We start from the raw sequence: 15,123 nt of genomic DNA, 5'->3' as shown, positions 1-15,123 counted from the left end.
TGTGTACAATACTTATCATTGTATTTATGGAAGGATGTTAATGGATTAGAAGTAGTTCAGAGGTTTACAGGGCTAATTCCTGGAATGAGTGGATTGCCACATGAGGAAAGGCTAGACAAGCTACACCTGTACTCTCTGGAGTTTAAATGAATCAGAGGTGACTTCATTGAAACATGCAAGACCCTGAGGGACAACAAGGTGCAGGGCTGGATGAACACAGCAGGCCAAGCAGCATCACAGGAGCAGAGAGGCTGACGTTTCGGGCCTAGACCCTTCATCAGAAAAGCACCTGAGGGAACTTGACTGAGTGGATGAGGAAAGTATGTTTTTGCTTGTCGGAGAATCTAGAACAAAGGATCACAGTTTGAAAATAAGGGGTCACCCATTCAAAACAAAGAAGGGGAATAATTTTTATTCTCTCTGAGAGTTGTGATTCTTTGGAACTCCCTTCCTCAAAAGACATTGGATGCGGAATCTTTAAATATTTTTAAGGCAGAATTAGACAGACGCTCAATTACCTAGAGGATGGAAGATTATCGGAGATATGTAGGAATGTAGTGATAGGTTAAAATCAGATCAATCATGACCTTATTGAATGGCAGAGTAGGCTTGAAGTGTTGAGTGGCCTTCTTATGATTGTATGTTTGTACACTGATGATACAGGGAGAAGGAGAAGGAGAATATGCTGCCATGTTGAGTTGCCTCATAGGATATGAAAGAATGTTATTGAGGCATTGGTGCTGGTTAGGCAGACCTCAGTGAGCAGATGGGTAAACCCTTCAGTAGTGATGTTAGAGATGCAAGGGGAGGTCGTTGTGCTAGTGGGCCTGATATTGGACCATGCTATGGTCAAAAAGGAGAACCCTTTTCCCTTGAAAAGCTTCTTGAAGGCTGAAGGAGCTTGTTCCAATGCCAGAAAGTTTTCGGAGGGAGCATAAAGTGGCTGCTAATTGGTCACTTGACTGGAGTAATTGACATTCTGGCTCCAAATAGTTGGCGGATGTGTGCAGCCATTCCCGCTTCTGGAAATATCTCCATGTCAGCGGATAGACATTGGCTATCTCTCTTGATACCATCTACCATATTTGATGTAGTTTTCCACTTCCCAATTAATCTCCAGGAGGCTAGTAAAATTCTGGCCTTGGAGTATTGGCTGCATTTGGGCTACCCTTATCTGTGGAAAGATGATATTTGCTATCATATTCTAGTCAGTAGTTCACTGCCACTAATCCTCCATTCTCTATGTTGAATCCAGGGCCTGTCTAATTATCTATGGAAGATGATAGATCACTAGTGAGTCTGAACAGAAGAGGCACTTACTTTACACAACAACATAGTTAGTGATAGCAATAGGTATAGTTCACTTTAGCTTACTAGGCATAAATAGTTAATATTAGCAAGAGCAGAACACATCTGCTTTTCTCGAGAACCCATGTGGTTCTCAACTGCCTCCATTGTCAGATTGGGGTAGAGCTTAATTCAACATCAATATTAACTTCTACGGAACTGTAACTTTTTACAACAATTGTCATGGAGGGAGTACAATGAAGGTTCACCAAACTTGTTCCTAAAACAGACAGAATTTCCTCTGAGGAAAGATTAAATAGACTTGGCCTTTATTCCCTGGGGTTTGAAGATTGGGAGGTGGTCTCATGTAAACATACAATATTCTTACAGGGATAGACAGTAAATGCAGTGAAAATGATTCCCTTATCTGAGAGGGTGGTCTAGAACCAGGTGACACAGTCTCAGAATAAAGGGAAGATCACTCAGGACTGAAATGAAGAGACATTTCTTCACTCAGAGGGTAGTTCATCTTTAGAATTACTTGTTCCGCAGAGCTGTGCAGGCTCAGTTATAGTTTGTTGACGTTGGCTCATTCAGTACATTCAAGGCTGCAATGGACAAATTTTAATCAGCAATGGTACCGAGGGTTATGGGGTTGAAATAAGGTTTTTCTGTCAAACAGCAACTATGTGGTTAAAATAACTCTCAGACATTAAACTTACAAAGTGAAAAAGCAGCTAAGCAGCCTGTTGGAAAAGTGTGAGGCACACAAGTTGCCCCAGTAAACAATATCACAAAGCCAATAACAATATCCTTGGGACATCTTGCTAAATGACTAGTTCTGGGCACTCACTTTGATCCTACAAGTCTGTTCTGGACAAACACTCAGTGATGATATTACATCTGCAACTGAACACATTACTTTCCAACAAAGCGAGATATCCCTGGTCTCCAAGTCGATCTATATGCAAAAGATTTTAGCTCCTTCTGTGACAGGTGTGAATTGATGTTGACTGGGGCTATTTGTGACAACAACCTCCATCATTTTTTATTTAGATTCCATGATGATAGTAATCCTGTGTTATGTTGTCCCAAATTCCAATCCTTTTTTAATAGTATCAGTCCTGTTTCAGGTGACACTGTGGTTGTAGAACAGTATATATAAGCTGCTCAAATCTTTGTTTCGTTGATGTGGTCATCTGGTTGATCAGTCGAGAGTATCTTCCCATTGATGTAAAACAAAGGCTGCTAGATGTAGTGATTATAATGAAGTCAGCCACGCGGACTTCATAGAATATGAGTTCCCTGATTGGGGTTGATAATTTGGTCCAATCAGGGAGCCTTGGCTGACAGGTAAGAACAGGAGTGTCAGGCATCCTGTTCACACTGTGAGCTAGCTCTGAGGGAGCTGGATCAGTGTCAAGGACTCTACACATGGAAATAAAGGGTGACTTGGTGATGGGATAACAGCCTCTGTGGAGTTATTTCAGTAGGCATTTGAATGAAATATTGTGTTGAATATTGATTAAAAGTACTCCACAACCGGGAAAAGGCAGGTAAGTGGAGTTGAAGATCCTCAAATCACCATTATTCCATTGTACAGCAGAGCAGACCCAATGGGTCAAATCCTTTATTTCTGCTCCTATGTCACATGATCTTCTGGTCCACCGAATAGTGACAGGGGGACTGTCAGCAACTTTAAAAAAGTTTTTTTTATCCATAGCCAATGTCTGGACACTATTACCTCAAGTCATCTTAGTGTGAGAGAACAAACCCATAATGGCTTCAAAAAAGAATTAAACGTGCTGGAAATATTTCCCAGGCCAGGCAGCAGCAGTGGAGATATAAGCAGGATTGAAGAGCAGAATGTTGCTGGGTTCTTTGAGGCAGGTTTTGGGACTAGTGGGATTCGAATTAATATCAGGTTGGGATTCAGATTGACTGCTGCCCTCTGCTGGCTTTCTCTGCTGGAGCAGTGAAATCAAAGAAGGAATCTCGATCTCTGAAGCTCCAGCACGTTAGTGAGTGTATAAAAGAACTGAATTCTGAATATTCCAATCAGATGTGCTACATCTGCTTCTTGTCATTTATATAAATGATTTGGATGTGAATATAGGAGAAATGTAAGTTTGCAGATGACACCGAAATTAGTGGTGTAGTGGACAGCAAATAATGTTATCTCAGAGTACAACAGGATCTTGATCAGATGGGCCAATGGCTGAGGAGTTTAATTTGGATAAATGTGAGGTGCTGCATTTTGGTAAGGCAAATCAGGGCAGGACTTATACACTTAACGGTAAGTTCCTGGGGAGTGTTGCCAAACAAAGAGATCTTGGGGTGCAGGTTCATAGTTCTTTGAAGGTGGAGTCGCAGGAAGATAGGATAGTGAGGAAGCATTGCCTTTATTGGTCAGTGCATTGAGCATAGGAGTTAGGATGTCATATTGTGGCTGTATAGGACATTGGTTAGGCCACTTTTGGAATACTGCATTCAATTCTGGTTTCCTGCTATAGGAAAGATGTTGTTAAACTCGAAAGGGTTCAAAAAAGATTTACAAGGATGTTGCTGGGATTGGAGCGTTATCTTATAGGGAGAGGCTGAATAGGCCAGGGCTATTGTCCCTGGAACATCAGGGGCTGAAGGGTGACTTTATAGAGGTTTATAAAATCGTGAGGAGCATGGATAGTGTGAATAGCCGAGGTCTTTTTTTCCAGGGTAGGGGATTCCAAAATTACAGGGCATGAGTTTAAGTTGACAGGGAAAAGATTTAAGAGGGACCTATGGGGTAACTTTTTCATGCAAAGGATGTTGCATACATGGAATGAGCTGCCTGAGGAAGTGATGGTGGGTACAATTACAACATTTAAAAGGCACCTGGATGGGTACATGAATAGGAAGAGTTTAGAGGGATATATGCCAAATGCTGGCAAATGGAACTAGATTAATTTCGAATATCTGGTCGGCCTGTACAAGTTGGACTGAAGGGTCTGTTTCCGTGCTGTACAACTCTATAACTCTATGACTTACTATAACCAGCTTTTTTTTCTATGTGTTTGTTCCAAATTTCTTAGCCCCACGTCATTGGTTATTGACAGTGGCGATATCATTGGAAGAATGCAGCAAGACCCATGTTCGAGGCACCACAGGTGGTGTAAGTGTACAGTATGGGAGGAAGAAGAGTGAAAGGGCAGCAGTGATAATGTTTCCACTAGTTATTGAGAGATGTTTCATAGAATTGTTATCATGGGGGTCTTTAATTACCTCATTATAGATTGTGATAATGGTATTGTAACAGCGAGGGACAAGTGTTCCTTGGTAGTGTTGAGGAGAATTTCCAACAGCAGTATGTATCCAGTGCAACAGGAAAGGGGATGCTTCTAGCCCTGGGTCTCCATCTGGTAGGCCAAGTCAATTAAGTAACAGTAGGGAAACATTAAGGGAACAGTATCACACAGAGGAAGATGACATTGGTAAATCCAGAGAAAGAATAATGAACTGGCAGATACCATCTTCTATAGGACAAGAACAGAACTGGCCTGATATACTGGAAGCAAAGATTGGAGGGAAAAATAGTAGCTGACTAATGGGTACCTTCAAAGAGGAGATGGTTCAGGCACAGCCAAAATATATTCCCTCAAAAGGGAAAGGTGCCACAAAGAAATGCAGAGTTCCCTGCATGGTAATGGAGACAGAAATTAAGTTAAACAAGGAATTGCATGCTTATGAGAGATGTCAGGTGATAAATACAATTGAGAACCAAGCAGAGTACAGAAGGCAAAGTCACCATAGTCCTACTGGACCAATAGGCTACTCTCTCATTAGAAACAGATGACTGATGGTGGTTTAACCTGAGGTTCACCATGTCTCAGGCAAGAGGAGAGGTTGAGAAGGAGATTCCTTTATGATAACCTCGACTGATGTGGGAATCAAACCCATACTGTTGGTATCACTCTGCATCACAAAAAGGCTGTCCAGGAAACTGAGCTAGGGAAGTGGACAAACAAATATGAGAAGCAAAAAGGGATTATGAAAAAAATTACTGAGATAATACTAAGATGAAGAGAAATCCCAAAGTCCCATAAGCACATTGTTAGTAAAAGGGTGGTAAAGGAGTAGAACTGTGTAGGGACCAAGAGGGGATTTACACAGACAGGAAAGAGGGATAAATGAGGTGCTAAATGAATACTTTGCTTCTGTCTTTACCTACGAGTCCAACGTTGTCCAGGCCATTGTGCAAGGCACAATTTCAAAGTTTCTGGATGACACAAAACTTGGGAGAATTGTAAACTAAGAACAATATAAGGTTCAAAAGGACATTGACAAGTTGGTGGAGTGGGCAGATAGGTGGTAGATGAAATTCAATGTGATAAGATGAGGTGATACACTTTGGTACAACAAAAATGGAGAGGCAGTATAAAATAAATGGTACTTTTCCAGAGCAGGGAGATCTGCAAGTAGACGTGTCATTCAAGATAGCAAGACAGGTAGATAAAGTCTACAATATTCAAGGCTTCATTAATAGTGGCATAAAATGCAAGGGCAGGGAAGATATGATGAACTTATATAGAACACTGGTTAGATCCGAGCTAAAGTATTGTGTGCAGTTCTGGGTGACACATCATAGGAAGGATGTGAATAAATTGGACAGAGTGCAAATGAGATTTACAAAAATGGTTTTAGGGATAAGACATGTCAATTACAAGGAAAGCTTGGAGAAGTTAGGTTGTTATCAACTCCTTTGTCTATCCAACTGCTCTTCTCTCTCTTTGGGCTCTATCCCCACCTATTGTTTACTCCCTGCCCCTTCCCCCTCCCTATCTTCTGTATATAAACTGATATTTTCCGAACTACCATCAGTTCAGAGGAAGGGTCACTGGACCCAAAACATTAACTCTGATTTTTTTTCTTCACAGATGCTGCCAGACCTGCTGAGCTTTTCCAGCAACTTCTGTTTTTGTTGGAGAAGTTAGGACTGTTTACCTTGGACAGGAGAAGTCTAAGAGTAGATTTAATAGAAGATTTCAAAATCATGAGGGGTCTAGGTGGAGTAAATAGGGAGAAATGGTTCCCATTCATGAACGATTAAAATGGCAGTGCACAGTTTAAAAGTGTTTTGACAAAAGAAGCAAATATAAGGTGAGAATAAACTTGTTCACATAGCAAGTAGTCAAGGTCTGGAATGCACTGCCTGTACAAATGGTGGAGGCAGGTTCAACCAAGGCATTCAACAGGACATTGGATGATTATCTAAATGGGAACAATATTTAGGATGATGCAGAAAAGGAAAGAGATTGGCACTAAGTTAAAATGCTCAGAGAGCTGGTGCGGATGCAATGGCCTTCTTTTGCTAATGAATGATTGTGAAATCCTGTACAGAGAAGCTATCCTGTAGAACTCTTGGCCAACATCCATACCAGAAATAAGCCAGCAGAGGGCACATAAAATAGCTGACCTGCAGACGGCCCATACTACAGCTGACCAGCACATTGCCCAAGCCACAACAACCAGCAGATATCACATATCACACTGACAAACAGGTGGCATAGATCATGCTGACCAGCAGATAGCACATACCACACTGATCGAATGACCTGGTTGACGTTTTATCCAGGTGTGGCCAGGTCACACTGTACACAGCTTCTAATATTTCCAGCCAGGTGTGGGTGCTACAATTATACATATTCCACCTCAAAGCCAGCCTCCTCTGTGCTGTGCAATATGAAGTGTATTCCTAGATGTTATGTTCTTTCCCAATACAATGCTCCTCCCTTGTAAAAATAAAGTTAAAATGGTGTATCATAGAACTCTCAATGTCTCACGCTTTAAATTTTATAACTTTTGAACAAATTTGTGAGGTTCAATCAGAATTTCAAAGCAATAGGGATTATGTAAATAGGGGCATATGGTACAGAGGGATAAGTTAAAGTAACACTGTGCCCTAATTTCTACTGCGATGTTAGGTAAAATCATTCTAGAAAGTCATGGGATACATGGAGTACTTTCTTCAGATGAGAGCAGAAATAGGAAAAGCAATAGAAATGTAATGTTCTGCTTGGAAAAGTGATAGTGACAGGTTTAACTGAGGCATTCAAGGGGATTGGATGATCATTTGGATAGAAATAGTGTGCAATATTATAGGGAAAAAGCAGGAGATTTGTACGAGGTAATAATTCTCATTTGCAGAGCTGGTTCTGTTCCTATTAGATTCAATGACCTTCTGCATTGTAACAATTCTGTGGTTCTATAAAGTGACCTGAGATTGTGGGACTTTTTCCCACAGCAGCAGAGCAGGCTGAGGAGATTTTAATACAGATTTTATTCATAATGGAAAAATTTTGAGTGAATAAAGAAACTTATTTCCTCTGGTTGGAGTGTCAGTGGAAAGAAGATATTTTCAAATTGTTTTTAAGACTGTGAGAAAAGGGCTATGAGGTATTTTGTGATTGCCAATTGTTGGAGTGTAGAATGCTTCACTGTAAGGGACATCTCAGAAGTGGTGCTTTTGAGTGAAAGGAGGATGATAATGGTATTGGATTCTGTTCTAGTAGGTCAGGACAGCTATACTCCTCTCCTGAGATTCATTACAACGCATTGCCATGAATTGCTGTTAATCTCTCACTCACAGGATTGCTGGCAGTATTCCCACTGCCAAGGTGAGGCTGCCAGAATGAAGAGGAGATTATTTTTGACAGTGTAATAAGGACACTATTGCAGAACCCGAAGAAGTGGCAAATGAGACAAAAGGTTTGGGGGTAGGCACGTGGAAGAGATAAATATTATTGCTTGTCTCCTCCAATTGGTCCTCACATACATCACCACTATGGTCTGCTGCCTGCTGGTACCTTCTGCCAGGAAGGGTGACCCTGGGGAGCAGTAAGGAGTGAGGGTTAGCTCTAATAGAGCCCAGTGCCCAAATGTCCCCTCATTCTTGTCCATGGTTCTGCCCAACTTCTGGTGGGACTGTGGAAGAAAAGTTGAGCTGTGATCTTTGGGAACCCACAGGTCTATATGGAGAATGTGAAGCAATAACATTAGTTTTGGATTACTCTGGCAAGAGCTGGAACCAGTAGAATGGTCTCCTTCTCTACTATGAAATGCTATGATTCTAGAAAGACTTGATATGGTACTTTTCCATTGAGTACAAAATAGGGAATAGAATAACAATGACATTGTGGTTAAAATGAAATTAAAGACAGCCTATTGCAACTTTTTGCAACAACAAATTAATGAAATAATTATGATATCTGTGCTTGAATTCATGAACCAGAATACTATCTGACACCTTTTCTAAAAATAGCAATATGTAAAAGAAAATCTAGCATTTATTGTCTAACATTTAATTTAATAAGTTTAGTAAGATACCTATGCAGACCTTGAGTAATGTGTTCTGTCTACTTATCATGCAGCACAAGTTCTAATTCATATTTACACATCTTTGTACTGAACAGGTATACGTATGTCCTTGTTATGCTTCAACCTACTTTTATCTAATTGCTTCACCTCATGCTTCAGTCATCGCAAGAACATAAGACATTTGAGACTGTCAAGGATCAGTGCACAAAGCCTACTCAATCAGTCAGTGCATGATTACAATCACAGAATTGTAGTGATTCCAGAGTGTAGAAGGAGTCCATTCAGCTCATCATGCTTGCACCATTTAATATATATAAATTCTGGCACCATCCACCATCAGAACAGCTATTTGGTGAAGCACTGTTCAATATTTTTCCTCTTAAGTGACAAGAAATTAGCAATTGACTGGCTTGCCAAGAGAATCAGAAAACCATCTCAAACCAATGAGTTGGAATGTTCTTTGATCTCATCTGCTTTGAGCAAGATATAAAATAAAACTAGGAGCAGATAAAAGTTTTTTGCAGAAGAAAGGAAGTGCAGAGGTCAGGTGGTCTTTGTTAAAGCTTTAGTCATAGAAACAGGAGTACTGTAGTCCTCTCATCCTTCAAATCCTTTCCAACATTTGATCAGATCATGGCTGATCTGTACTTTGGGCTGATGAAGCTAGAAATTCTAGAGGAAAAATTAGAAGATGGATTAGTTCAGTAAGATGTAGAGAAGTTTGGTAAATCCTTTCATAGTGCCTATATTGCAAATTTGGTTCACTGAACCAATTGTTTGATCCACACACCAAAGTGATCTTTATTTGCTCAAATGCAAGAATCAATCCAAGCACTAAAGTAATAGTTTATGAAAATAAAAGAATTGTAATACCCCAATATTTTAACACTGCTGGACCTTATGGTATCTTCCCTCCTGGTCTCTTTGCTCACCTCTGTTTCTATAGCCTGACCAGTATTTGAATTGCCTGCATGTTTTGTGGGTGCCCAGCCCAATCTTTGCTGTACTAGGCTCACAACTATTATTACATCTTTCCCCCCTCCCCATTCATGATCCAATAAAAATAAAGAAAGGCTCAATATAGGAAGTTCCATTCCTACTTACAACATTCTGACATAAATGATTATATCGATGGCATAGACTATGAAAAATTGGCAGCACTATTGGCAGTTTCACATCCTAACAGATTCTACTTTTTTGGCTGGCAGCATTTTCTATAACATTATGCCCCTTCATGTTAAAACCATTGTTGTTTTCTAATTCTGGGCTCTACATTTTTAAGAGCCTTTTAGGGTTCTCTGGTTGGATGGTTTAATTTATGGTTTTGGTTATCTCAGTTGGTTGGATGGTTGGTTTGTGAAGCAGAATGAGGCCAACAAGGTGGGTTCAACTCCCACACCAGCTGAGGTTACCATGAAGGACTTCCCTTCGCAAACTCTCCTCTTGCTATAGGTGTGGTGACCCTCAGGATAAACAACCTCTAATCAGAGGGCGGCTCTACAATCCAGTAGGTCTATGGCAAGTTGACTTTATTTACTTTGTTTGATTGAACTTGATCATTTCTGTTCACGTGTTCCCCCCTTTCAATCTCATTTTTAACCATTCATCTGTACCTGCAGCAATTTAGTCAAAAGCAGGTTATTTCACAGAACAGCTGCTCCAACTGGAACTTCAGCTGTGTAAACCTTTTGATGGCAGATGCCATGTAGCACAGCTTTCCTCAACAAAATAAATGCAAGAATGATGGTATCTGTGCTTAAATTTATGAATCAGATTACAGTCTGACCTACAGATTCCCCAAATCACAGTGACTAGCATATTGCCCAGACCACACTGGCCAGCAGTTGGCACATACCACAGAGACCAGCAGATGGCCAACACTGACCAGCAGATGGCACATACCACACTGACCTACAGATGGCCAATACTGCACTGACCAGCAGATGGCACATATCAAATTGACTAGCAGATGGCCAATACTGCAATGACCAGCAGATGACAGTTTTGGTTTAGCAGTGTGATGGGAGTTTCATATTTTAGATGACATAAATAACATAGAACAGTACAGCACAGCATAGGAACATGCCCTTTGGTCCACCATGTTTGTGTTGGCCATGATGCTATTCTAAATTAATCCTAAATGTCTGCACATGGTTCGTATCTCTCTATTCTCTGCCTGTTCATGTGTCTGTCTAAGTGCATCTCAAACTTTGCTACTGTATCTGCTGCTACCACTTCCCCTGGCAGTGCATTCCAGGCACCTACCATCCTCTATGTAAAAGGTTTGCATTGCACATCTCCTTTCAATTTTCCTCTCTCACCTTAAACCTATGCCCCTAGTCTTTTACATTTCCACCCTGGGGATAAAGGCCCCAAATAGTCATCCAATCAATGCCTCTCATAATTTTATATGCTTCTATCAGGTCACCTCAGTTTCTGACGCTCTATAGAAAACAATCCAAGTTTGTCCAACCTCTCCTTATAGCTAATACACTCCAATCCAGGCAACTTCTTTGTAAACCTCCTGAGTTTGAATGAAGAGTTACTGGACTTGAAATATTAACTCTGCTTTCTTCCCACAGATGCTGCCAGACCTGTTGAGTTTCTCCAGCAATTTCTGTTTTTGTTTCAAACCTGCTGGCAAACCTCTTTTTCACCCTCTTCAAAGCCTCTACATCCTTCTGGTAATTTGGTGACCGAAACTGTGTGCAATATTCCAAATGTGGTCTAACTAAAGTTCTACACAGCTGTAACATGACTTGCCAGTTTTTATACTCTATGCCCTGACCGATGAAGACAATCATGCCGTTTACCTTCTTTAACACTTATCCACTTGTCACTTTCAGGGAGCTATGGACTTACACCTGTAATATCTCTCTGTACATCAATCCTCCTAAGGGTCCTGTTATTTACTGTACACTTCCCTCTTACATTTGATCTCCTAAAACGCATGCTTCACACTTGTCTGGATTAAACTCCATCTGCTATTTCTCTGCCCAGCTTTCCTACTGATCCATGTAGAAGTCACAGAATCCCTGAAATGCAGAAAATGGCCATTTGCCCCATGGAGTCTGCACTAACCTTCCCAAGAGCATCCCTTCCAAAACTTACTTACATTCTTTCCTGCTTCCTCGAGGTACTTGTCTGATTTCAGTTTCCTAAACCTTACATGAAACAAAGGGCCGCGAATGCTGGAAATTGCAAACAAAAACAAATTGCTGGCGAAACTCAGCAGATCTGGGCAGCATCTATGGGGAGGAAGCGGAGTTAATGGTTTCGTTAACATTCACAAGTCCGGTGTCACTTCATCAGAACTGATAGCAGCTGGGGAAAGAAGTGCTGAAAAAAAATTTCAATCTGGATTCTGAGCGTAAATTAATCAACTATGAGCCATTGCTAACTTTGCTGAGAGGTCTCCCATTCTGTAACTGCTCTTTTGCAATATTTAAAAAGCAGTCACTTCAGAAATAAACCTCGGTCTGTTTTGCCTTGAGTGCAGTTTACGCGGAATAATGAACACAGGAGATGAGCAGAAATAAGTAACAACCAAAAAGAATTGGGGATTTGAAAGCGGCCTTTAATTCTGAGATAAGTTGGTTCAATGTGCAGTGCTTGGCTTCGCGATGATTTCCTGTTCTAGTCTTTCCGCTTATATTTTTGTTTCGGGGGAAAAACAACTTTTCACAATCCCTTCATTTGTTTTCAGCTCAGCTCAGTAGCCGTTACGACGAACGACGCGCAAACTTAGATCTGAGTTCACCGTCGGTAGAGGCAGAAGGAGGCGCTTTGAGAGCAGCTAATGAAAACAGAAGGTTTCTCTTTTGAATTTTACTGAAACTCGTCAAATTCTGTGAAGCTGAGCAGAATTGGAGCGCTACCTTTCCGTTGAGGGGTACAGTGTTGTTGAAAGATTGGACAAGTCTGAAAGATGAAGATGTCCACAGAGTCTCCAGCACTGCTTCGCTGACCGGCTGTTGGTTAGCACCGGGTTCTGCCTGTTCTTTCACTGGAGACGAATTCCATGTGGGAGGGGCTAGTAATTTCACATTAACGTCGAGTTGCCAAGGTTAAGTCAGATTTTCATTTGAACAGTTCACTTTATTTCTGTGTGTGTGTGTGTTTCTCGCCTCCTTCGCCCCTCATCTGACCTTTGAATTTTCGATCGCGCTTCCGGGACCAATCGGAGCTATTGGGTGTCTTCAAAAAGGAGCCGGATCAACGCGACCTTCCATTCGGCACGGTGTAGGCAGGAGGACGCTCAGATAGCACTTTCACATTCTCTCTCAGAGCGCTTCAACACGACTGAAGGGGTTGGGGGCAGCAAAGAGGAGGCATCCTGGTTACATGTGAACGCTTCAGGCATCTGCATTTCTTGAAATCCATTTGCAAACCTTTCAAATTTGCCTCAAGCTGGTCGGGGGACAATCGAAGCAACTTGCCTCTTTTTTTCTGTCCGCTCCAGCTCAGTGAAGCACACTCTTCCCCCGCCCCCCACCCCCCCGATGTATTCCGTAGGTTCGAGCCGAGTCTTCGACCCCTACGTGCAGGTGATCCAAAACGCCAATCTCACTCAGTACATCTGGAGCAAGTCCTTGCTGCAGCCCCTGTGGGACTACCTGCGCACCCAGCACCAGGATGCTCTCCGCTCGCCCCTCTTCCCCGTGATCATCTCGGTCTCCACCTATTTCGCTGTGTGCACCTTCTACATGATGCTCGACCTGCTGGCTCCCAGGTGCCCGCTCATCAGGAGGTACAAGATCCACCCCGAACAGCATGTCACCTGGGAAGACATCTTCAAGACCCTGTGGCACACTGGCTACAACCACCTGATCTATGTCTTTCCAGCCGCCGTGGGTCAGTGGTATTGGCGGCCACCGATCCCTCTACAGGAGGAAGCACCGCTGGTCTCTGAGTTTCTCATTGGCATCCTGGGCTGTACAATCCTCTTCGACTTCCAGTACTACTTCTGGCACATGATGCACCACAAAATCCGCTGGCTCTACACCACTTTCCATGCCATCCACCACGAATACTATGCCCCCTTCTCCTGGTCCACTCAGTACCTCTCCGCCTGGGAGTTGGTCAGCGTTGGCTTCTGGACGACCATCGACCCAATTATCCTGCAGTGCCACTGCCTCACCGGCTTCACTTTCATGGTCTTCAACATCTGGATCTCCGTCGACGATCACAGCGGCTATGACTTCCCGTGGGCCCTTCATAATCTCATCCCGTTCGGCCTGTGGGGCGGGACGGTCAAACACGACACTCACCACCAGAAACCCCAGAGCCACTTCGCGCCTTTCTTCTCTCACTGGGACTGGCTTTGTGGCACTCACTGTGATTGCAGGCGCTCGCCCGCCGTCTCGGAGATGCAAGCGAAGACACGCAAAGCGCGCCAAGACCACAACTAATAGCCACACTAAAATTTCATCCGATCGGGCTGCGGACCCCGGGGAAACTCTATCCCAATCTCGAGCTATGTGAACTGTAGGTATATTCTGATGCTCACTGACTCTAGATTATATTTATTGTAGAGCTTTTTTAAGAAAAGAAACGAACGAAAACCCTTGGAGTGTGGCTAAGTGCGAATATATGCGATATTTAGGTGTGTTCCATTTTATTATTTCAACTAGGCAAACATGTCATAACAATGTCCGGCTTTAACAATGTGCCAGATTTAGGAATGTTTTCGATGACCTTGTGTATTGTGGAGTGGAAAAAGTGCCTTATCCATTCAGTCTGTTTTCCAAATGTGCGCCGCTTTCGCTGAAAGAGGAATAAACTGTGTATTTTAAGAGGCAGCGCGGAATGCCTACGTCAATATAAATATGTGTTTTGTTTTGGAAAATATTGTATATCTTGGAATTCAAATAAAAGCGATCAGTTTGTACTCACTCGATACCGTGGTCAATGTTTCTGACCCAGAGGGGAGGAAGATGATGAAGAGAAGGTGGGACATCCAGTAGAAAAAATGTTGGCGCAAAAGCTGTTTAACACAACATACCCGTTTTCTGAAATTGCTGGAGAAGCTCGGAAGGTCTGGCAGCATCCCTGAAGAGAAAGCAGAGTTAACGTTTCGAATCCAGTGACCATTCTTCAGATCTCTTCTTCAGTCACTGGATTGGAAATGTTGACTATGTCTCTCTCTCTGCTGATGCTGCCAGACGTGCCAACTTTTTCAAGCATTCTGTTGCTTGTTTCAGATCTTCAGCAGCTGCAGTCCTTTTTTTTATTTGCATATATACATCTGAATTGTTATTTTATTAGGGTTAGTTTTTAATACTTTGACACATCTGATAGGTCGGCACAATATAACCAACAACAACCCGTGACGCGGTTAAAATGACCTTACCTAAGCAGAGAAACAGTCTTCCCGGTCAATGACCTCTTATCCATTTACAAAGTAGCAGAAGTGCCACTCACTGACTGCTGCTATCTACCTTTCCGGCTAGTCATTTTACCTAGATGTGACCGCATCACACC

General features: G+C 42.2%; 1 protein-coding gene across 1 annotated transcript; it reads left to right on the top strand.

The window, feature by feature from the left end:
* Nucleotides 1-13,142: 13,142 nt before the first annotated feature.
* Nucleotides 13,143-14,537, top strand: ch25hl2 (cholesterol 25-hydroxylase like 2). Its single transcript, XM_020531265.2, has one exon. The coding sequence runs from the start codon at nt 13,143-13,145 to the stop codon at nt 14,049-14,051; it is 909 nt and encodes a 302-aa protein (XP_020386854.1). The 3' UTR covers nt 14,052-14,537.
* Nucleotides 14,538-15,123: the final 586 nt, after the last annotated feature.

This window comes from Rhincodon typus, chromosome 3 (genome assembly GCF_021869965.1).
Source record: "Rhincodon typus isolate 14 chromosome 3, sRhiTyp1.1, whole genome shotgun sequence".
In the NCBI taxonomy this organism is placed as follows: domain Eukaryota; kingdom Metazoa; phylum Chordata; class Chondrichthyes; order Orectolobiformes; family Rhincodontidae; genus Rhincodon; species Rhincodon typus.
The sequence above is the reverse complement of the archived record's forward strand: the minus strand, read 5'-3'. Positions and strand labels throughout refer to the sequence as shown.